Below are 23,382 nucleotides of genomic sequence, written 5' to 3' on the forward strand. Positions count from 1 at the left end.
GACAATGCTCGTCCAATTATTTCTGTTTTTTAATTCTATTATTTTAGATTTCTGTGTACTGTTGTGTATTGTTAGATACTGCTGAACTGTTGGAGCTAGGAACACAAGCATTTCGCTTGTGTATGCGACCAATACAATTTGATTTGATCAGAGACACTGTAGCCCTGGTCCAGGAGCAGTAAAGCAACACAATGAGGACCACTGGGACTCTTAAGGGGAGGGCTGGGCAACAATGTCATGATTTTATGATTAATTTGCCAAACCATTTTTCTTTTGGGGATAATAACATTTTCCACTACTATAACTGAGTCTGATGACAGTGCTGTGTGTGTGTGTGTGTGTGTGTGTAGTGGCTATTATCAACTTCCTTGAGAGAAGGAAGCACCAAATGAGAAAAATGGGGAAATCGACAAAAATGGGGTCAAATATTGTATTACCAGAGACAGGGCCCTATATGATTTGGTTGCTCCAATATTGGGGCGTGAGGAAATTGACCCAAGCTTTCAGAAGAGGAATGAAGACCGATCTAGGCTACAGTAAATAGTAACAGCATCATTAGCCCAGGGTGATACAGCGCTGGTCTGTGTGTTGTAATAACATTGCTATAACATTCCTCTGAGGAATTAATTGATCAATTTATGAATCTCTGTTAAACACCAGATCATGTTGAATCGATGACACTCGCTCGGAGAGATTGGGCTGGCTCTGGTTTGGACCATAATCGCGCCCCTCGCTCTTACAGGAAGTGACAATTATTAAAGCTCCTCTGGCCAGTCCGGCTCGAAGGACCATGATTATCACTCTAACGCAGGGTTGGCCAAACTCCAAGAGGTGCACGTCTAGTTTTTAGCATAGCACTACAAAGCTGATTCAAATAATCATAAAGCTTTGATCATTGGGAAATGCTGTCCTGATGGATTTTGATACCAGCTGCAACATAGTTAGGGCTGGTCTCAAAGACGCCTCGATTTGAAGTCTTTCTTTGTCACGCCCTGGCCATAGAGAGGTTTTTATTCTCTATTTTGGTTAGGTCAGGGTGTGACTAGGGTGGGCATTCTAGTTTCCTTATTTCTATGTTAGTGTGGTTCCCAATCAGAGGCAGCTATCTATCGTTGTCTCTGAGTGGGGATCATATATAAGTTGTCATTTTCCGTTTGGGTTTGGGTGGGATGTTATTTTCTGTTTTTTTCCTGACAGAACTGTGCGCTTTCGTTTTCACCTTTTGTCATTTTGTCATCACAGTGTTTTTTGAACATTTTTTGAACACTTTCCACTTTGGTCTCATTCTGACGACAGCCGTTACATTCTTGAAAATAATTTTTAAAACATGAGACAACTCCTTAACATGTCAGCCTTCTTTTTCTCAGCATCCAACTTGATACGTATTCATAATTGCAGTTAAAGATTGAACTAAGTGTGAATGACAGGGGCTTACATGTGGATATCAAATTCTCTGGTGAATGAGCTCGACCTAAAACCAACTTCCCCGCTTAGTTTTTTTATCATATCAAATCTTTTAAGAAGTTACTTACCAAGCTAATGCCAGCAAAAAGGAAACTAACAAAGTAAGATCTAAGTGTTGCCCTGGAGGAGGCAGTAAAATAACTGATGCAGCAAGACTGAGGAAGGGGGAATATCTTGGTCCACTACCTTGCAATTAAGCCTTTACACTCGTGGGAATTGGCCTATATGGACATGGCTAAATTGACATGTTTCTTACAAAATAAATATGAAAAGCAGATAAATAAGCATGGTACAGTTTGGAGATTATGGAAAATTATTAGACCAAAGTTGACACAACAATTCCCCTGACACAAGACTGAATCCAAACATTACACAGTTGATTTTATGTGCCTTTTACATTTACTGTTCTTATCATGTAATTTGTTGACAACGAAATCAGAAAATACTCTGGATACATTCAGTAACACGATAAGAATATTAATGGAAAATGTTGGGAAGGTGCAACATAAGACAAAAATAAATTACAAGGGTTTGACTGAGAGAGCTAACTGGTGTCTCCAAGTAGCCACACACTTCTAAGTGTCCTCTTTTCCTAAGTAATTCCCATGCACTTTTATGACTCAAAGAAGAGTCTTCAACAATGTGATTTATTGAGCTCTCCTAGCTGTGCCCTTGAGGAATTAGAGCAAGCACACTTGTTTGGAACACAACCCTGCATCCCCACCATCACACGATTACTGTTGTTGTTCACGCAATCCAAAAACAGCCCATTATACAGTGCATTCGGAAAGTATTCAGACCCCTTGACTTATTCAACATCTTTTACAGTTGAAGTCAGAAGTTTACATACACTTAGGTTGGAGTCATTAAAACTCATTTTTCAACCACTCCACAAATTTCTTGTTAACAAACTATAGTTTATCGGTTAGGACATCTACTTTCTGCATGACACAAGTAATTTTCCGAATAATTGTTTACAGACAGATTATTTCTCTTATAACTCACTGTATAACAATTCCAGTGGGTCAGAAATGTACACACACTAAGTTGACTGTGCCTTTAAACAGCTGTGCCTTTAAACAGCTCCAGAAAATTATGTCATGGCTTTAGAAGCTTCTGACATGCTGATTGACATAATTTGAGTCAATTGGAGGTGTACCTGAGAATGTATTTCAAGGCCTACCTTCAAACTCAATGCCTCTTTGCTTGACATCATGGGAAAATCTAAAGAAACCAGTCAAGACCTCAGAAAAAAAATTGTGGAACTCCACAAGTCTGGTTCATCCTTGGGAGCAATTTTCAAATGCCTGAAGGTAGCACGTTCATCTGTACAAACAATAGTACGCAAGTTTAAACACCATGGGACCACACAGCCGTCATTCCGCTCAGCAAGGAGACGCATTCTGTCTCCTAGAGATGAACGTATTTTGGTGTGAAAAGTGCAAATCAATCCCAGAACAGCAGTAAAAGACCTTGTGAAGATGCTGGAGGAAACAGGTACAAAAGTATTTTTTCCACAGTAAAACGAGTCCTATATCGACATAACCTGAAAGGCAGCTCAGCAAGGAAAAAGCCGCTGCTCCAAAACCGCCATAAAAAAAGCCATACTACGGTTTGCAACTGCACATCGGGACAAAGATTGTACTTTTTGGAAAACTGTCCTCTGGTCTCACGAAACAAAAATAGAACTGTTTGGCCATAACGACCATCGTTATGTTTGGAGGGAAAAAGAGGGAGGCTTGCAAGCCGAAGAACACCATCCCAACCGTGAAGTACGGGGGTGGTATCATCATGTTGTGGGGGTGTTTTGCTGCAGGAGGGACTGGGGCACTTCACAAAATAGATGGCATCCTGATTTAGGAAAATTATGTGGATATATTGAAGCAACATCAAGACATCAGTCAGGAAGTTAAAGCTTGGTCGCAAATGGGTCTTCCAAATGGACAATGACCCCAAGCATACTTCCAAAGTTGTGGCAAAATGGCTTAAGGACAACAAAGTCAAGGTATTGGAGTGGTCATCACAAAGCCCTGACCTCAATCCTATAGAAAATGTATGGGCAGAACTGAAAAAGCGTGTGCAAGCAAGGAGGCCTACAAACCTGACTTAGTTACACCAGCTCTGTCAGGAGGAATGGGCCAAAATTCACCCAACTTATTCTGGGAAGCTTGTGGAAGGCTACCCGAAATTTTTGACCCAGGTTAAACAATTTAAAGGCAACGCTACCAAATACTAATTAAGTGTAAGTAAACTTCTGACCCACTGGGAAAGTGATGAAAGAAATCAAATCTGAAATAAATCATTCTCTCTACTATTATTCTGACATTTCATATTCTTAAAATAAAGTGGTGATCCTAACTAACCAAAGACCAAAGACCCCCTACTAGGATTAAATGTCAGGAATTGTGAAAAACTGAGTTTAAATGTATTTGGCTAAAGTCTATGTAAACTTCCGAATTCAACTGTACGTTACTGCCTTATTCTAAACTGAATTAAATTGTGTTATCCCCCTCATCAATTTACAAAAAAATACCCTATAATGACAAAGCAAAAACAGGTTTTTAGCAATTATTGTACTTTACTCAGTACTTTGCGATTTCAGACTTCTTGGGTATGTTTCTCCCATTCTTCTCTACAGATCCTCTCAAGCTGTCAGGTTGGATGGGGAGCGTTGCTGCACAGCGATTTGCAGGTCTCCCCAGAGATGTTCGATCGGGATCAAGTTCGGCAAGTTCTGCTCTCTCTGTACTCTCTGGTCTCCCAGTCCCTGCTGCTGAAAAACATCCCCACAGCATGACGCTGCCAACACCTTGCTTCGCCTTTGGGATGGTGCCAGGTTTCCTCCAGACGTGACACTTGACATTCAGGCCAAAGAGTTCAATCTTGGTTTCATCAGACCAGAGAATCTTGTTTCTCATTGTCTGAGAGTCTTTTAGGTGCTTTTTTGGCAAACTCCAAGAGACTGTCATGTGCCCTTTACTGAGGAGTGGCTTTTGTTTGGCCATTCTAACAAAGGCCTGATTGGTGGAGTGCTGCAGAGATGGTTGTCCTTCTAGAAGGTTCTCCCATCTCCAAAGAGGAACTCTAATGCTCTGTCAGAGTGACCATTGGTTACTTGGTCACCTCCCTGACCAAGGCCATTCTCCCCCGATTGCTCAGTTTCGCCGGACGGCGGCCAGCTCTACGAAGAGTCTTGGTGGTTCCAAACTTGTCCCATTTAAGAATGATGGAGGCCACTGTGTTCTAGGGGACCTTCAATGCTGCAAACATTTTGTTGTTCCCCTTCCCCAGATCTGTGCCTCAACACAATACTGTCTCGGAGCTCTAAGGACAATTCCTTTGACCTCATGGCTTGGTTTTTGGATCATCTCAAGGATGATCAATGGAAACAGGATGCACCTTAGCTCAATTTCGGGCCTCATTGCAAAGGGTCTGAATACTTCTGTAAATAAGGTATTCCGTTTTTGTATTTTTATACATTTGCAAAAATGTTTAAAAAAAACTGTTGTTGCTTTGTCATTATGGGGTATTGTGTGTAGCTTGATGAGGGGAAAACATTTTTTAAATCAATTTTCAAATAAGATTGTAACGTAACAAAATGTGGTAAAAGGGAAGGGGTCTGAATACACTGTAAATCACATACTGGGTCAGGTGGGCATTATTTGACAGATTGTTCTTTGCTAACTTAACTAGTTAAGTTATAAAATATGATCTTACAGTGTTAGGCTTTCACAGGATAATTCAGAGAAACAGATCATAATTCAGGTGCGCATAGAAAGAAGTCATGCGTGCATTCAGGTGAGTGTTCTGGGCTATTTTTGAGAGACAAATAGACAAACATAGGTTCATTCTGTTCAGAACAACCTAGGCGCCATGCCATCTTGTAACTGTACATCAAACATCGGGATCATAAACTTTGACACTGTAGATGACATGAAATTTATGATATGGAAATGTATAGTGCACATTTTGACTCACAGGTGTTTGGCTTGCTTGTATGACATCAAAGTGGTATTTATTAGAATCCTCAATGTCTCATCTTTCAAAGTACATCGAGTCCTCTTAATTTACAGCATTTTCCTCACTCAAACAACTACAAATTTGCAAAAGTTGCCCAATTAACGACAGGGATGGGAGCACTTTATTGAAGCGTGCGGAGCTCAAGTTCAGAATGGCTGTCAGGCAAAAAAACCCATACAGCGCTGTGAGTGGCAGAGCCTGAACTCTGACGTCATTTACAGCATTTTACCACTGCGTTCCAATTTAGGCACTTATTAGTGCCAAAATCTGCAATTTTCAACCCGTATATGGGTATGAGTGTAAAGAGTTAAGAAAGGGTTAATTTCAACATGACAATTTACATATTTCTGGTTCTGGTGAAAGTAGTTACAACCATGCATACAATATAGCACCTTCAATATAGCACTCTTTGCTATGAGCTTGAACACAATGCATCTGGTACACATGCAGTCATGCGTTCATTGAGACTGGACTATGATGAGCCATTTTAATGAGAAAAGAGAAAAGCCCGGACAAAATCAAATGATGGGCATGGAGTTTGAATGTCCTTTAGGCCTATTTTAAACATAATACACATGATAGCTTTCTGCACAGGTGAAGATGATGAAGATGATATAGGATAAATAAATAAAGAATCTATTACTTTTGTGTTAACTATTGTAATGTATTTAGAGTTGGGTTAGTTTGGCTTTGACTGAACCTGTGAAGGTTCTGCATCTCTTTAAGTCTACTTACTCTGGAATGTCATTGGTCAGTTGGCTTGAGTGCATCAGAAAGACAGACAAGGAACACTCATGAGACAGACAAGAGAAAGAAGTGGACAGACAGACGGACGGCAGCACATACATCTGACAGGCTCAACCCGGACAACAGACAGAGGATACAGACATATCCTACAATTGTCTCTTATAGTTTCATTGTGTGTGTGTGTGTGTGTGTGTGTTCATAAGACCACAAATTCAAATTCACTGTCTGTTTCTCCATTTTCACACCCTGGAGTGTTGTGTTTTGGGAGGACTTGTAATGGATCTTGATGGTTAGTCTTATGTTCCATCTCTTTTCAGGTTCGTCATCACAAACATTTAATGCATGCCAACCTGCGGGCGTGTGGAAGACGTAGATGGATGGAAGAGGATACAATGTATCAGCGGTAGCCTGGAAGGCAGGATACGTTTCTCTCTTGTTCACACCTTGTATTGAAACCATTTACACTTACATCATCCAGCTTCTCCTGGTATAGCTAGTGTGTGTTTAAATGGAAATCGACACTTTAGGACTGCTATTTTGAGGGGACACAGTCGCTCATTGTGTATTTCTAAAAGAAGCTTAAATTATACCAAATTTTAACCAAGTATAGAATAAAGGGCTGCTATGGTTGTTGTGAAATGCATGGTGTGTGTGTCAAATCAGAGTGTGTGGGTGTATGTGTCTGTGTGTGTCGGCTCAGTCCGCTGTGGTGTACAGCAAGCAAGGGGGGTGCTCGGGGCATTGCCGTAATTGTTAGCCAGTCAGCTAAATTAGCTAAATTCAGTCAAGACCAGTGAAACAGCGCAGGGGAAGTGGTCGAGCAATCAACTAACGCCAGGCTCACTTCCGAAGCCCCTAATGGGCCTGGAATAATCAACCCTGTCACCACCACTTACTGCAATGGAATATGAATGGGGGGCCATTAACCATTTCTCTACTACCGGTTAGCCTGGGAGACCAATTCACTTAAACCAATTAAACCTTAACTAAATGACTATCGCCCCGTAGCACTCACTTCTGTCATCATGAAGTGCTTTGAGAGACTAGTCAAGGATCATATCACCTCCACCCTACCTGACACCCTAGACCCACTCCAATTTGCTTACCGCCTCAATAGGTCCACAGACGACGCAATCGTGATCACCCTGCCCTATCCCATCTGGACAAGAGGAATACCTATGTTAGAATGCTGTTCATTGACTATAGCTCAGCATTCAACACCATAGTACCCTCCAAGCTCATCATTAAGCTTGAGGCTCTGGGTCTCAACTAGAGGTCGACCGATTATGATTTTTCAACGCCGATACCGATTATTGGAGGACCAAAAAAAAGCCGAAATCGATAAATCGGCCGATTTTTGTAAATATATTTGTAATAATGACAATTGCAACAACACTGAATGAACAATGAACACTTTATTTTAACTTAATATAATACATAAATAGGGGCCTCCCGGGTGGCGCAGTGGTTAAGGGCGCTGTACTATCAGAGTCCCTGGGTTCGCGCCCAGGCTCTGTCGTAACCGGCCGCGACCGGGAGGTCCGTGGGGCGACGCACAATTGGCCTAGCGTCGTCCGGGTTAGGGAGGGATTGGTCGGTAGGGATCTCCTTGTCTCATCGCGCACCAGCGACTCCTGTGGCGGGCCAGGCGCAGTGCGCGCTAGCCAAGGTTGCCAGGGGCACGGTGTAGCCTCCGACACATTGGTGCGGCTGGCTTCCGGGTTGGATGCGCGCTGTGTTAAGAAGCAGTACGGCTGGTTGGGTTGTGTATCGGAGGACGCATGACTTTCAACCTTCGTCTCTCCCGAGCCCGTACGGGAGTTGTAGCAATGAGACAAGATAGTAGCTACTACAACAATTGGATACCATGAAATTGGGGAGAAAAAAGGGTACATAAATAAAATCAATTTAGTCTCAAATAAATAATGAAACATATGGTTTAAATAATGCAAAAACAAAGTGTTGGAGAAGAAAGTAAATGTGCCATGTAAAAAGCTAATGTTTAAATTCCTTGCTCAGAACATGAGAACATATGAAAGCTGGTGGTTCCTTTTAACATGAGTCTTCAATATTCCCAGGTAAGAAGTTGTAGTTATTATAGGACTATTTCTCTCTATACCATTTGTACTTCATAGACCTTTGACTATTGGATGTTCTTTTAGGCACTGCCAACCTAATCTCGGGAGTTGATAGGCTTGAAGTCATAAACAGCGCTGTGCTTCAAGCATTGCGAAGAGCTGCTGGCAAACGCAGGACAGTGCTGTTTGAATGAATGCTTACGAGCATGCTGCTGCCTACCACCGCTCAGTCAGACTGCTCTATCAAAAATCAAATCATAGATTAAATTATAATATAATAAACACACAGAAATACGAGCCTTAGGTCATTAATATGGCCAAATCTGGAAACTATAATTTAGAAAACAAAGCGTTTATTATTTCAGTGAAATACGGAACCGTTGCGTATTTTATCTAACGGGTGGCAACCCTAAGTATAAATATTGCTGTTACATTGCACAACCATTAATGTTATGTCATAATTATGTACAATTCTGGCAAATTAATTACGGCCTTTGTTAGTAAGAAATGGTCTTCACACAGTTCGAAACGAGCCAGGTGCCCTAAACTGCTGCATATACCCTGAGTCTGCTTACACTGAACGCAAGAGAAGTGACAATTTCAGGCACCGCATTGATTGCAACGCAGGACAAGCTAGTTAAACTAATAATATCATCAACCATGTGTAGTTAACTAGTGATTATGTCAAGATTGTTTTTTATAAGATAAGTTTAATGCTAGCTAGCAATTTACCATGGCTCCTCACTGCCTGCACTCACGTAACAGCTGGTCAGCCTGCCACACAGCCTCCTCGTGGATTGCAATATAATCGCCCATAATGCCGATTACCGATTGTTATGAAAACTTTAAATCGGCCCTAATTAATCGGCCATTCCCATCGGCCAACTCCACCCTGTGCAATCGGGTCCTGGTCTTCCTGAAGGGCCACCCAGGTGGTGAAGGTAGGAAACAACATCTCCACTTTGCTGATCCTCAACACTGGGTCCCCAAAAGGGTGTATGCTCAGCCCCCTCCTGTACTTCCTGTTCACCCATAACTGCGTGACCAATGCATGCCTCCAACTCAATCATCAAGTTTGCAGACGACCCAACAGTGTTAGGCTTGATTACCAACAATGACAAGACAGGCTACAGGGAGGAGGTGAGGGCTCTCGCGGGGGTGTCAGGAAAACAATCTCTCACTTAGCGTCAACAAAACAAAGGAATCAGCAGAGGGAGCCCCCTATAAATATCGACAGGACAGCAGTGGAACAGGTGGAAAGTTCCTTGGTGTACACATCACAGACAAACTGAAATGGTCCACCCACACAGATAGTGTGGGTGAAGGCACAACAGCACCTCTTCCACCTCAGGAGGCTGAAGAAATGAGAAATGACGGTCAATCACCCTCGGTCTGGAGCTCCATGCAAAATCTCACCTCGTGGGGCATCAATGATCATGAGGAAGGTGAGGGATCAGCCCAGAACTACACGGCAGGACCTGGTCAATGACCTGAAGAGAGCTGGGACCACAGTCTCAAGGAAAACCATTAGTAACACACTACGCCGTCATGGATTAAAATCATGCAGTGCACGCAAGGTCCCCCTGCTCAAGCCAGCGCATGTCCAGGCCCGTCTGAAGTTTGCCAATGACCATCTGGATGATCCAGAGGAGGAATGGGAGAAGGTCATGTGGTCTGATGAGACAAAAATAGAGCTTTTTGGTCTAAACTCCACTCGCTGTGTTTGGAGGAAGAAGGATGAGTACAACCCCAAGATCACCATCCCAACCGTGAAGCATGGAGGTGGAAACATCATTCTTTGGGGATGCTTTTCTGCAAAGGGGACAGGACAACTGCACCGTATTGAGGGGGGGGGGGGGTGGATGGGGCCATGTATCGCGAGATCTTGGCCAACAACCTCCTTCCCTCAGTAAGAGCATTGAAGATGGGTCGTGGCTGGGTCTTCCAGCATGACAACGACCCGAAACACACAGCCAGGGCAACTAAGAAGTGGCTCCGTAAGAAGCATCTCAAGGTCCTGGAGTGGCCTAGCCAGTCTCGAGACCTGAACCCAATAGAAAATCTTTGGAGGGAGCTGAAAGTCCGTATTGCCCAGCGACAGCCCTGAAACCTGAAGGATCTGGAGAAGGTCTGTATGGAGGAGTGGGCCAAAATCCCTGCTGCAGTGTGTGCAAACCTGGTCAAGAACTACAGGAAACGTATGATCTCTGTAATTGCAAACAAAGGTTTCTGTACCAAATATTAAGTTCTGATTTTCTGATGTATCAAATAATTATGTCATGCAATAAAATGCAAATTAATTACTTAAAAATCATACAATGTGATTTTCTGGATTTACAGACCTCTACATGCTTTGTAAGTGGGAAAACCTGCAAAATCGGCAGTGTATCAAATACTTGTTCTCCCCACTGTATATACTGTATTCTATATTATCTACTGTATCTTAGCCTATGCCGCTCTGACATTGCTCATCCATATATTTATACATTCTTATTCCATTCCTTTATTTAGATTTGTGTGTGTTAGGTATTGTTGTGGAGTTAGATTGCATGTTAGATATTGCTGCACTGTCGGAACTGGAAGCACAAGCATTTTGCTACCCTCGCAATAACATCTCCTAACCACGTGTATGTGACCAATAACATCTGCTAGCCACGTGTATGTGACCAATAGAATTTGATTGATTTGATTAGATTACCTCTTGGTGACGGCGTTGTGGTACTCGATAAAAGTCCGGCCATCAAAAACAATGGACTCTGACTCCCCGGCCGACTTCTCCAAGATGGCTGCGAGGAAGAGGAGGAGGAACATTGGATGAGATCACATGAATCAATAGGAAACATGGCTCCTTTAATCGGAGTCAAGGCAGTGGATGGTGATGAATGGGGATGGTTCTAATTAAAGTAAAAGGAACAGTAGGGCACACGGCCAAAGTGAATGTATTTGGTAAAGTACACGTGTGTTGTTCGTGTGTGTTAACGTGTGCAAACTGCTGAGAATGATGAAACAGAGGGGTTACGCTAACCTTCAAATGGAAACATTTTAAGACTAGCGTGACATCAACACTACACCAACAGAAACGTTGAATTCAGGATCTTTGTTCACTCACTGTTCTGACAGGCTGTGCCCGTGAAGCCGTGGGGGCACACACACTCGTAGCTCTCAAGCATGGGGTTGCAGAGACCCCCGTTGTGGCAGGGATACCGGCTGCACGGGTGGCCCTTAAACATTGCCACGTCACTGGAGTGCAATGCGTTCTCCTGCCGCAGGATGGGAGTGCCCATCAGGGTGATCTGAGGCGGGATAGAGAGGAGGAGAGGGGACTTAAACCTGTCATAGTGCAGTGTGTAGCCTACATAGGACATACATGACATACTGAGTTTTTCCTGACCACATGACCTACCTGACCTGGAAATCCTCTCGGCCCTAAAGGCTAAAACTAGGGTTCAGAGTCTTTCCTGGTCAAGTGATATGGTCAGGACTATCTTGGTATCCTAGCCAAATAATTTACATCGAAGATACATCTGACATACAGTGCATTCGGAAAGTATTCAGACCCCTGGACTTTTTCCACATTTTGTTATGTTACAGCCTTATTCTAAAATTGATTACATTGTTTTCCCCTACTCATGAATCTACACACAATACCCCATAATGATAAAGCAAAAACAGTTTATTTTTTAGCAAATGTATTAAAAATAAGAAGCGGAAGTACTCAGACCTTTTACTCAGTACTTTGATGAAGCACCTTTGGCAGCAATTACAGCCTCAAGTCTTCTTGGGGTTTCTCACACTCTTCTCTGCAGATCTTGTCAAGCTCTGTCAGGTTGGATGGGGAGCGTCGCTGCACAGCTATTTTCAGGTCTCAAGTCCTGGCTCTGGCTGCGCCACTGAAGGACATTCAGACTTGTGCCGAAGCCACTCCTACGTTGTCTTGGCTGTGTGCTTAGCGTTGTTGTCCTGTTGGAAGGTGAACCTTCACCCCAATCTGAAGTCCTGAGAGGTCTGGAGTAGGTTTCCATTAAGGATCTCTCTGTACTTTGATCTGTTCATCTTTCCCTCGATCGTGACTAGTCTCCCTCTCCCTGCCATGGAAAAACATCCCCACTGCATGATTCTGCCACCACCATGCTTCACTGTTTGGATGGTATTGGTCAGGTAATGACCTCCAAACGTGATGCTTTGCATTCCAGCCAAAGAGTTTAATCTGGGTTTCATCAGACCAGATAATCTTGTTTCCCATGCTATGGGAGTCTTTAGGTGCCTTTTGGTAAACTCCAAGCGGGCTGTCATGTGCATTTTACTGAGTAGTGGCTTCCATCTGGCAACTCTACTATAAAGGCCTGATTGGTGGAGTGGTGCAGAGATGGTTGTTCTTCTGAAAGGTTTCAGTGAACATCGGTTTCTTGGTCAACTCCCTGACCAAGGCCCTTCTCGAACGATTGCTCAGGTTGAATGGGGGACTAGCTCTAGGAAGAGTCTTGGTGGTTCCAATCTTCTTCCATTTAAGAATGACGGCGGCCACTGTGTTCTTGGGGACCTTCAATGCTGCAGACATCTTTTGGTGCCCTTCCCCAGATCTGTGCCTCAACACAATCCTGTCTCGGAGCTTTACGGACAATTCCTTCGACCTCACGGCTTGGTTTTTGTTCTGGCATGCACTGTCAATGGTGTGACCTTAAATAGACAGGTGTGTGCCTTTCTATGTCCAACCAATTGAATGTACCACAGTTGGACTCCAATCAAGTTGGAGAAACATCTCAAGGATGATAAATGAAACAGGATGCACCTGCGCTCCATTTCGAGTCTCATAGCAAAGGGTCTGAATTGTTTATGTAAATAAGGTATTTCAGTTGTATTATAAATGTGCAAAAATGGCTAAAAACTTGTTAAAAGTTAATTTGTCTGAATTTTTTCCTTCTTAATGCATTTGAGCCAATCAGTTGTGTTGTGACAAGGTAGGGGGTATACAGAAGATACCCCTATTTGGTAAAAGACCAAGTCCATATTATGGCAAGAACAGCTCAAATAAGCAAAGAGAAATGACAGTCCATCATTACTTTAAGACATGCAGGTCAGTCAATCTGCACATTTCAAGAACACCAGTCTCAACGTCAACAGTGAAGAGGCGACTCCGGGATGCTGGCCTTCTAGGCAGAGTTGCAAAGAAAAAGCCAGATTGGCCAATAAAAAGAAAAGATTAAGAAGGGCAAAAGAACACACACACACTGGACAGAGGAACTCTGCCTAGAAGGCCAGCATCCCGGAATTGCCTCTTCACTGTTGACATTGAGACTGGTGTTTTGCAGGTACTGTTTAATGAAGCTGCCAGTTGAGGACTTGTGAGGCATCTGTTTCTCAAACTAGACACTAATGTACTTGTTGTGCACCGGGGCCTCCCACTCCTATTTCTATTCTGGTTAGTGCCAGTTTGCACTGTTCTGTGAAGGGAGTAGTACACAGCATTGTACGAGATCTTCAGTTTCTTGACAATTTTTCGCATGGAATAGCCTTCATTTCTCAGAACAAGAATAGACTGACAAGTTTCAGAAGAAAATTCTTTGTTTCTGGCCATTTTGAGGCTGTAATCGAACCCACAAATGCTGATGCTCCAGATACTCAACTAGTCTAAAGAAGGCCAGTTATATTGCTTCTTAAATCAGGACAACAGTTTTCAGCTGTGCTAACATAATTGCAAAGGGGATTTCTAATGATCAATTAGCCTTTTAAAATGATAAACTTGGATTAGCTTACACAACGTGCCATTGGAACACAGGAGTGATAGCTGCTGATAATGGACCTCTGTACGCCTATATAGATATTCCATTAAAAATCTGCCATTTCTAGCTACAATAGTAATTTACAACAATGTCTACACTGTATTTCAATTTGATGTTATTTTAATATACAAAAAAAGTTGCTTTTCTTTCAAAAACAAGGACATTTCTAAGTGACCCCAAACTTTTGAACGTTAGTGTAGATTCAGATTTTACTGTGTTGTATTTCGTTCTGCGGAACTGTGTCAGTTCAGTTCAACACAGCGGACCTTACAATAGCTGGGGTCACTGTAAAGGTCATCATGTTTAGGCAGATAGTTATTGTCCATCACTAAATTTTGTTAAAATATATGTATCCATGTCTGAGGTGGATTCAACATTGTGTCACAGTTAAAAGACGTCAAAAACCTACCTATTTTAAATGAAATCATTTATAGTTGTTGATAATTGGTAAAATGTATAGGAACTTTTGCATAACCTTTTGAACAGGGTGTCTGGCAAAAAAATATCTGCTTTTGTGTGAATAGTGTGTGTGGGGAGAGGATACTCACCTTCTGAATGGCCCCCTTGAAGCCATCTTTGAGCGAGGCGGCTCTCGCTTGCCGGCTGAAATCAGGAGCACCACCCACGAACAGAGACTCCTTCAGGTTGAGAGCGGTGTGTTGGTTCTGGAGATAGGACACAAGTGTTAGAACCCTATAATAACAGGGTATGGAACCCTACCACAGGTACTAAAACCCTACCACAAGGACTAGAACCCTACTAGACTAGAACCCTACCATAACAGAGACTAGAACCATATAACAAGGACTAGAACCCTACCACGTGGTCTAGAACCCTACCACAGGGACTATAACCACACCTGATCAATCGATTCTGTTTTGATTCAAATGAGACTCGTTTTTTTAGTTTTTGATCCATACAGTAGCACAATGAGACTAATAGCTGTCCCAGCGAAAAAATATTTATCCTTTGAAAGATATATCTATATAGTGCATGCAGGACAATTCACTAACTGTGCTACCTCCTTTTCCACATCAATACACTTGATAAAATACGTGTATTTGATTTCTGTGCAACTCTCCAAGCAGTAAATTATTTGTTATCTGGTACAAAACACAAGAAAAGGGCTACAATAGAAAGTCAGCTGGTGCGGCTGGAGAGACGATATGGATGCCGTTATTTTTATGAATGTCTCTCTAATGAATGAGTGATTGTACTGAAGACCTTTCCGGCGCCGAGCGAGCAGCAGCCTATAATTGGCCGTTAATTTGTGTGTTGGAGGACCATGAAATCAGGTTCATCCAGCAACCCGCAGGGGACTTGGCTTCAATTACGAAAGAGAAAGTACAGGCCCCCTCTTCGGGAGGAATTGCGGATATTTCTTTTTATGTAGGCCAGTAATTACCAGAGGGAAAATATGAGGTTATTGGTGTAAAAATGATGGAAGTTGCCAAGTAAACATGGGCTGTGTTTGAGAGCCGGCATGGGATTGTGCTTCTATTTGAGATGGGAGCTGGAGTGTGGAGGCCAGTGGGGCTTCGCTAACCCCACGGCTGTGTGGTGCACCTGGAGTGGGCTCCAAGAGCCCAGTCAGGTGGGTCACCTACAGTCCAGCTATGCATGCCTCTTGTGGGAAGGACTAAGTGCCCACTTTAGCTGAAGGCAATGCTCAAGTGAAGAGTAGCGGGTTGGGATCAACTCAACCTGTATTCGATACAAGTTGACATGCAATTCGCTCAGTTACATTGTAAAACGATTTGGATATATACATCCAGTCCATTATTATGAAGTTGTACTTTGGCCATCATATAATAAACATGGCTTCTGTCAAATTGAAAGGTCATATTAGATTCCTGAATAGGGGAGAATTGGAATGATATACTCTAACTCTGGTAACAGACCAGTATATCTAATGGCATGGGTGTTGTTGGTAATGCCAGTGCTGTTATGTTTGAGTGATTGAGTAAGTGAGTTGATGATGTAGAACGTTTTGTTTCTCTTTCGAGAAGAGAATGTTGATGACAAAAGAACAGCCCAGCTTGGCACCTCACTCTCATTCTTCTCTCCTTGATCTTCTTCTCACTCTCGACTGCCACACGATATCTCTGCCCACGCAGCCTTTTCTCATCAACTGCGTTGCGATCTTTTCATCCCAATTCCCCAAAACACAGATTCCGATTTTGATGCACTAAACCATTCACAACAAGTCCGAAGAATTTGCATAACATCACCAACGCTGCTGAGGTCATTCTCAAAGGCAATTCCTTGTTCAAAGTGGCTAGAGAGACATTTAATGAGAAGCAAATCATATAGTAGGCTATTGGAAAAATAATATGCTACTGAAAATATTAGGATATGCTATTCATTTTATAGGATTAATCATGAATGGAGAATGGCTACGTTTCATTCAATCATTCAATAAGTGGAGGAGATGCAAAACTATAACCTGTCGTCGTTCCTCGCACATATGCTGTACATCATGACACTTGCTGACTTAAGTTATTTCTGTTTGGATTAAAGAGATTAAGCCTAGACAGGCTAAGCCTATTTTAGGAAACTTTCTGAATGGACATAGAAAATTAGCGAACTCATACACGCACAGCCACCTAAAAGGACCCATCAATCAAGGCCGCCTGAAGCGCATCTCACTCAGACATAAGCAAATCACGTTTCTCCTTTCCCAAAAACGTTTTACTGCAATAACCTTGCCTTAGCTTCAAATCACTTCTGTAGGATATCAAAAACGAGTCTATAAGATAATGCTAAATCAATGTAGCCTATCACGTAAATTGAAGAGGAACGTTTTAAGGGGGAGACAGAGAGACAACTGTGATTTAGGGTATATGAAGATGTAATTGACAACCATTAGAAAATAGAAACACATGCACACAACTTATCCATAGCCTAACGATCACCCGTTGATACATTTTTGTGAAGCAACGGGTGGTTATGTTAAATCTGTGCAACCACTTATTGAAAAAGATCAAGTCTGGCAGATGGTCGCCTAGATTCACTTTAGCAGGCATATAATACATTGCCTAATGTGTAGGCTATACAAATTATGCATTCATATATTAACTAACTTAACTTGCACATCTCCTTCTTCACTCCTCACGCAATTCACACATCTCCACTGGCAACGCCACTGGCAACTCTCTTCCCCCTTCTCTCTAGCTCTTGAATGAGTAGCCTCTATATTTAGATACTGACCAACGATACAGTTTGAAATGTATTTCAAGCAACAACAAAACATGTACTTATAGGCCTAGGTCTATTCAAGGAGAGAAGCATTGATCGATCCCCTTGCTTGCTGAATGTCTAGAAAATTGGCTAAATCGTTGGCATAGAACTGGTGGGGAAGTTTGAATGGCGAGAGCGATGTGTAGCAATTTGGCTAAAACGACACCGTGCTCCACTGAAGCATTGCAAATGTAAAAACCAGGCCGAGAGAAATTAATGAATGAATTCTTTAATTCACACAATGAACCCACAGACCTGTCAGTGAGCCGCCTGCACTGTCCCAGATAACAATCACTTTTGGTCAACAGCTTATTTTAACATGTGAAAAGACACAAAAATAGAACCTGTTCCGAATAAATAAGTGACGGATTGCGGCAGCACGGTGTCATAAACAAGACATTGTCTTATAATTCAGACGAAAATAACGGACTTAGTGAGAAAGGGCCTTAAAGAAGTTTCATTGTTGCGAGGCACAATGGCGGTCAGAAAGATAACTGCCTCCCTCACCCCCTCCTTCCGCCTCCACAGCAGATGGTCTGATTTGAAAGCCAAACCTACTTCTTTAACAAATGTCTCTACTTTGGTACAGTGTGTGAGATGGTAGTACTAAATACTGACCCTTCTCCCCTGTCAGTTCTATAGTCTAGTAACTGTCGTATGGTGGAGCATGGGGATGAGAAGTGGCGAACTGAAATTGGAGCTGAAAGTGGAGATATGAAATATGTCAAAGGAGGTGGATGGGACTTGTCTTATTACCTTGCGTGATTTCTTAGTTTCCAGACAGCACACAGTAAGAGAAAAGAAACCGGGAGGGGAAAAAGGTTATCATAAAAGGTTATCAATGGACATTGGTGTGTGGAGAAACAGGCAACACACACACACTCAAATACACACCCCGGACCAACATAAAACCGCATAACACAACACAAACTGTGAAGCCTGAAGGTCATGGACAAGACAGAAAGGCTGCCACTGAAAATAAATGAGAAACAAAAATTGTGCTTAAGGAAGTTGCAGCTGTGGCTCATCATTTGGATCCACCATATAGCCAGCCAATGCAGACAGTGTTATTTCTGTTTGTGTGCGAAAGCATGCATGGATTTGACGGGACATTTGGTCTTTTTAAAATCTCCTTCTGGATTTTACTGAAATATTCTGTTTTTAGATGTCCTGAATCACAGAAATTCCTGTCCCAGGTATAATATAATAACTTTATATAAGGTATCTATATCAAAGATGCTAGGTTCTCTGAGTGCAGTGGGACTTCCTGGCTCCCATCTTCAATGTAAATGCAGGAGTAGGAGAAAATTAGCTGCCAACTATATCCTGCATGGGGCCTCTATGCATTGAGCTCCTCCATCACTAGCCTCCACTCATCCCTATCCTTCTCACCCGCTCCCTGTTCTCGTCTTTTAATACGATTTTCTGCCTCCTTTGCAGTAGGGAAACACAATTACTTTACGGAGGACAGGAAGACAAAAAGAAAAGAGAGAAAAAGTGACAGCATGCATTCTGGAGGTGGTGGCTTTGGAGTGTACATGTTCCTAATCACAAATTACACTCTTTACTATGATTGGATGACTTGCAGACATACTGTACTTGGCTATTAGATTGCTCTCACTTATGTACCTGGTTTATTGCTTGATTATCATGATTTATTTTTCCCATCTCTCCATCTATACATCTACCTCCCTAGAGTTTAAGAGCATGGGTCAAACTAATGTAATAATGATAATAACTGCACTTGTGCATGTGACAATAGAACTTGCATGTACATATTAATGGGCTGCACTATCGGGGGATCTTTGCTTCACTAGAAGCTAAAAGGAATAAGTAAAGTCATACTAATCGGTGCATACCACTCAGGCCATAGAGGTTGTTTTTCGTGACTGCAACAAATAAGAACGAGATCATACTTCTGTGTAGGCATTTCTGTAGATGCAATGATGACAGATAAAAAGGATTCTAAGAAGGAGGGAAATAAGACATTTCCAACTCAGAGACCACCTGTCAAACGTGCCCTTTATGTCTCCAGCGTACTATTTCTTACCGTGACGAACTATCAGAATACAGTGGAATGTGTTTTCAAACACAACCCTGGTAGCGTGTATGTCCTTATGGACGACCGCAACTAGGTAAGCGTTTTGTACAGTCAGCTCTGGTGTGTTATCATCATTGCACTCTGGGAGTAAAGAGTGCACTGAGTTGAACAGCTCCATTGATAAGGGCATGTATGCATTAGAGGTCGACCGATTAATTGGATTGGCCGATTAATTAGGGCCGATTTCAAGTTTTCATAACAATCGGAAATCTGTATTTTTGGGGGCCAATTTGCAGATTTTTTAAAATATTTTTTATATACAGTGCCTTGCGAAAGTATTCGGCCCCCTTGAACTTTGCGACCTTTTGCCACATTTCAAGCTTCGAACATTTTTGTGAAGAATCAACAACAAGTGGGACACAATCATGAAGTGGAACGACATTTATTGGATATTTCAAACTTTTTTAACAAAACAAAAACTGAAAAATTGGGCGTGCAAAATTATTCAGCCCCCTTAAGTTAATACTTTGTAGCGCCACCTTTTGCTGCGATTACAGCTGTAAGTCGCTTGGGGTATGTCTCTATCAGTTTTGCACATCGAGAGACTGAAATTTTTTCCCATTCCTCCTTGCAAAACAGCTCGAGCTCAGTGAGGTTGGATGGAGAGCATTTGTGAACAGCAGTTTTCAGTTCTTTCCACAGATTCTCGATTGGATTCAGGTCTGGACTTTGACTTGGCCATTCTAACACCTGGATATGTTTATTTTTGAACCATTCCATTGTAGATTTTGCTTTATGTTTTGGATCATTGTCTTGTTGGAAGACAAATCTCCGTCCCAGTCTCAGGTCTTTTGCAGACTCCATCAGGTTTTCTTCCAGAATGGTCCTGTATTTGGCTCCATCCATCTTCCCATCAATTTTAACCATCTTCCCTGTCCCTGCTGAAGAAAAGCAGGCCCAAACCATGATGCTGCCACCACCATGTTTGACAGTGGGTATGGTGTGTTCAGGGTGATGAGCTGTGTTGCTTTTACGCCAAACATAACGTTTTGCATTGTTGCCAAAAAGTTCAATTTTGGTTTCATCTGACCAGAGCACCTTCTTCCACATGTTTGGTGTGTCTCCCAGGTGGCTTGTGGCAAACTTTAAACGACACTTTTTATGGATATCTTTAAGAAATGGCTTTCTTCTTGCCACTCTTCCATAAAGGCCAGATTTGTGCAATATACGACTGATTGTTGTCCTATGGACAGAGTCTCCCACCTCAGCTGTAGATCTCTGCAGTTCATCCAGAGTGATCATGGGCCTCTTGGCTGCATCTCTGATCAGTCTTCTCCTTGTATGAGCTGAAAGTTTAGAGGGACGGCCAGGTCTTGGTAGATTTGCAGTGGTCTGATACTCCTTCCATTTCAATATTATCGCTTGCACAGTGCTCCTTGGGATGTTTAAAGCTTGGGAAATATTTTTGTATCCAAATCCGGCTTTAAACTTCTTCACAACAGTATCTCGGACCTGCCTGGTGTGTTCCTTGTTCTTCATGATGCTCTCTGCGCTTTTAACGGACCTCTGAGACTATCACAGTGCAGGTGCATTTATACGGAGACTTGATTACACACAGGTGGATTGTATTTATCATCATTAGTCATTTAGGTCAACATTGGATCATTCAGAGATCCTCACTGAACTTCTGGAGAGAGTTTGCTGCACTGAAAGTAAAGGGGCTGAATAATTTTGCACGCCCAATTTTTCAGTTTTTGATTTGTTAAAAAAGTTTGAAATATCCAATAAATGTCGTTCCACTTCATGATTGTGTCCCACTTGTTGTTGATTCTTCACAAACAAATACAGTTTTATATCTTTATGTTTGAAGCCTGAAATGTGGCAAAAGGTCGCAAAGTTCAAGGGGGCCGAATACTTTCGCAAGGCACTGTACCTTTATTTAACTAGGCAAGTCAGTTAAGAACACATTCTTATTTTCAATGACGGCCAAGGAACAGTGGGTTAACTGCCTTGTTCAGGGGCAGAACGACAGATTTTCACCTTGTCAGCTCGGGGGAGCCAATCTTGCAACCTTACAGTTAACTAGTCCAACGCAATAACGACCTGGCTCTCTCTCGTTGCACTCCACAAGGAGACTGCCTGTTACGCAAATGCAGTAAGCCAAGGTAAGTTGCTAGCTAGCATTAAACTTATCTTGTAAAAAAAACAATCAATCATAATCACTAGTTAACTACACATGGTTGATGATATTACTAGATATTATCTAGTGTGTCCTGCGTTGCATATAATCTGACTGAGCATACAAGCATCTAAGTATCTAACTGAGTGGTGGTAGGCAGAAGCAGGCGTGTAAACATTCATTCAAACAGGACTTCCGTGCGTTTTGGAAGCAGCTCTTCGTTGTTCGTCAAGCATTGCGCTGTTTATGACTTCAAGCCTATCAACTCCCGAGATGAGGCTGGTGTAAAGGAAGTGAAATGGCTAGCTAGTTAGCGTGCGCTAATAGCGTTTCAAATAGCGTCACTCACTCTGAGCCTTCTAGTAGTTGTTTCCTTTGCTCTGCTTGGGTAACGCTACTTCGATGGTAGCTGTTGTCTTTGTGTTCCTTGCTCGAGCCCGTTAGGAGCGAGGAGAGGGACAGAAGCTGTATTGTTACACTGGCAATACTAAAGTGCCTATAAGAACATCCAATAGTCAAAGGTTAATGAAATACAAATGGTATAGAGGGAAATAGTCCTATAATTCCTATAATAACTACAACCTAAAACTTCTTACCTGGGAATATTGAAGAGTCATGTTAAAAGGAACCACCAGCTTTCATATGTTCTCATGTTCTGAGCAAGGAACTGAAACGTTGGCTTTCTTACATAGCACATATTGCACTTTTACTTTCTTCTCCAACACTTTGTTTTTGCATTATTTAAATCAAATTGAACATGTTTCATTATTTACTTGAGGCTAAATAGATTTTGATGTATTATATTAAGTTAAATTAAGTTTTCATTCAGTATTGTTGTAATTGTCATTATTACAAATAAATAAACATCGGCAGATTAATCGGTATCGGCTTTTCTCCAATAATCTGTATCGGTATCGGCGTTGAAAAATCCTAATCGGTCAACCTCTAGTATGCATGACCAAGGATGTGGTGCTACAGTGACACGCATGTACACACACACACACAGTAGCGCAGGCTAAGTATAAGCAAGGCTGGATATTGCCTTTTATGCTAGCAGCTATGCAGAGTATATTCACATTCAGTTTGCCTTGCATGCTAATAGCTAGGCTAATCATAAATCATGATAAACCTAGAATGCTAGCTCTCTCTCTCTGTCTCACCGGCGACTCTCCCCTGACTGGGTCCTTTCCGTTTATGTTGATCTCTCCCTTGCGACTGGCCCTCTCCAGATTCACTGTGTTCCACACACCCATCTTGATCTTATCTTTACTCCTGCATGAGAGGAGCAGACACAAACGAGCCAAGAGGTCAGGGACGTCGCAAAGCAACACACACAAGTACAATCCAAAATCAAGAGACAACAATAACCCAGTTAACGAGGACTCCTGGGCCGTCATTGAAAATAAGAATTAGTTCTTAACTGACTTGCCTAGTTAAATAAAGGTACAATTAAAATAAATAGGTGTCTAGACTAGAGTTGCTACGGGGTTCTAGACTAGAGTTGCTATAGGAGTTCTAGTTAAGAGTCATTATGGTGTTCTGGACTAGTTGCTGTGGGCTAGAAGATTAGTCTAGGGTTTCAGACTAGAGTCACTATGGGGTTTCAGTCTAGAGTCACTATGGGGTTTCAGACTAGAGTCACTATGGGGTTTCAGACTAGAGTCACTATGGGGTTTCAGACTAGAGTCACTATGGGGTTTCAGACTAGAGTCACTATGGGGTTTCAGACTAGAGTCACGATGGGGTTTCAGACTAGAGTCACTATGAGGTTTCAGACTAGAGTCACTATGGGGTTTCAACCTAGAGTCAGTATGGGGTTTCAGACTAGAGTCA

At 42.2% G+C, this 23,382-nt stretch overlaps 1 protein-coding gene across 8 annotated transcripts in view; it reads right to left on the reverse strand.

Moving 5' to 3' along the window:
- LOC110491868 (agrin) overlaps positions 1 to 23,382 on the reverse strand; it is a 472,223-nt gene that overhangs the window by 11,592 nt on the left and 437,249 nt on the right. For 5 of the 8 annotated variants that reach the window (XM_090202606.1, XM_090202604.1, XM_090202602.1 and 2 more), the window contains 5 exons: positions 22,710 to 22,821; positions 18,086 to 18,097; positions 14,638 to 14,754; positions 11,419 to 11,602; positions 11,008 to 11,095 (listed from right to left, as the gene is read on the reverse strand). In XM_090202606.1, coding sequence (XP_090058732.1) covers positions 11,008 to 11,095; positions 11,419 to 11,602; positions 14,638 to 14,754; positions 18,086 to 18,097; positions 22,710 to 22,821 — 513 coding nt within the window. The remainder of the gene's footprint in view (positions 1 to 11,007; positions 11,096 to 11,418; positions 11,603 to 14,637; positions 14,755 to 18,085; positions 18,098 to 22,709; positions 22,822 to 23,382) is intronic. The other 3 variants (XM_036946761.2, XM_090202603.1, XM_036946764.2) reach the window with 1 other exon arrangement.

This window comes from Oncorhynchus mykiss, chromosome 16 (genome assembly GCF_057628025.1).
Source record: "Oncorhynchus mykiss isolate SJ-2025 chromosome 16, ASM5762802v1, whole genome shotgun sequence".
Lineage (NCBI taxonomy): Eukaryota > Metazoa > Chordata > Actinopteri > Salmoniformes > Salmonidae > Oncorhynchus > Oncorhynchus mykiss.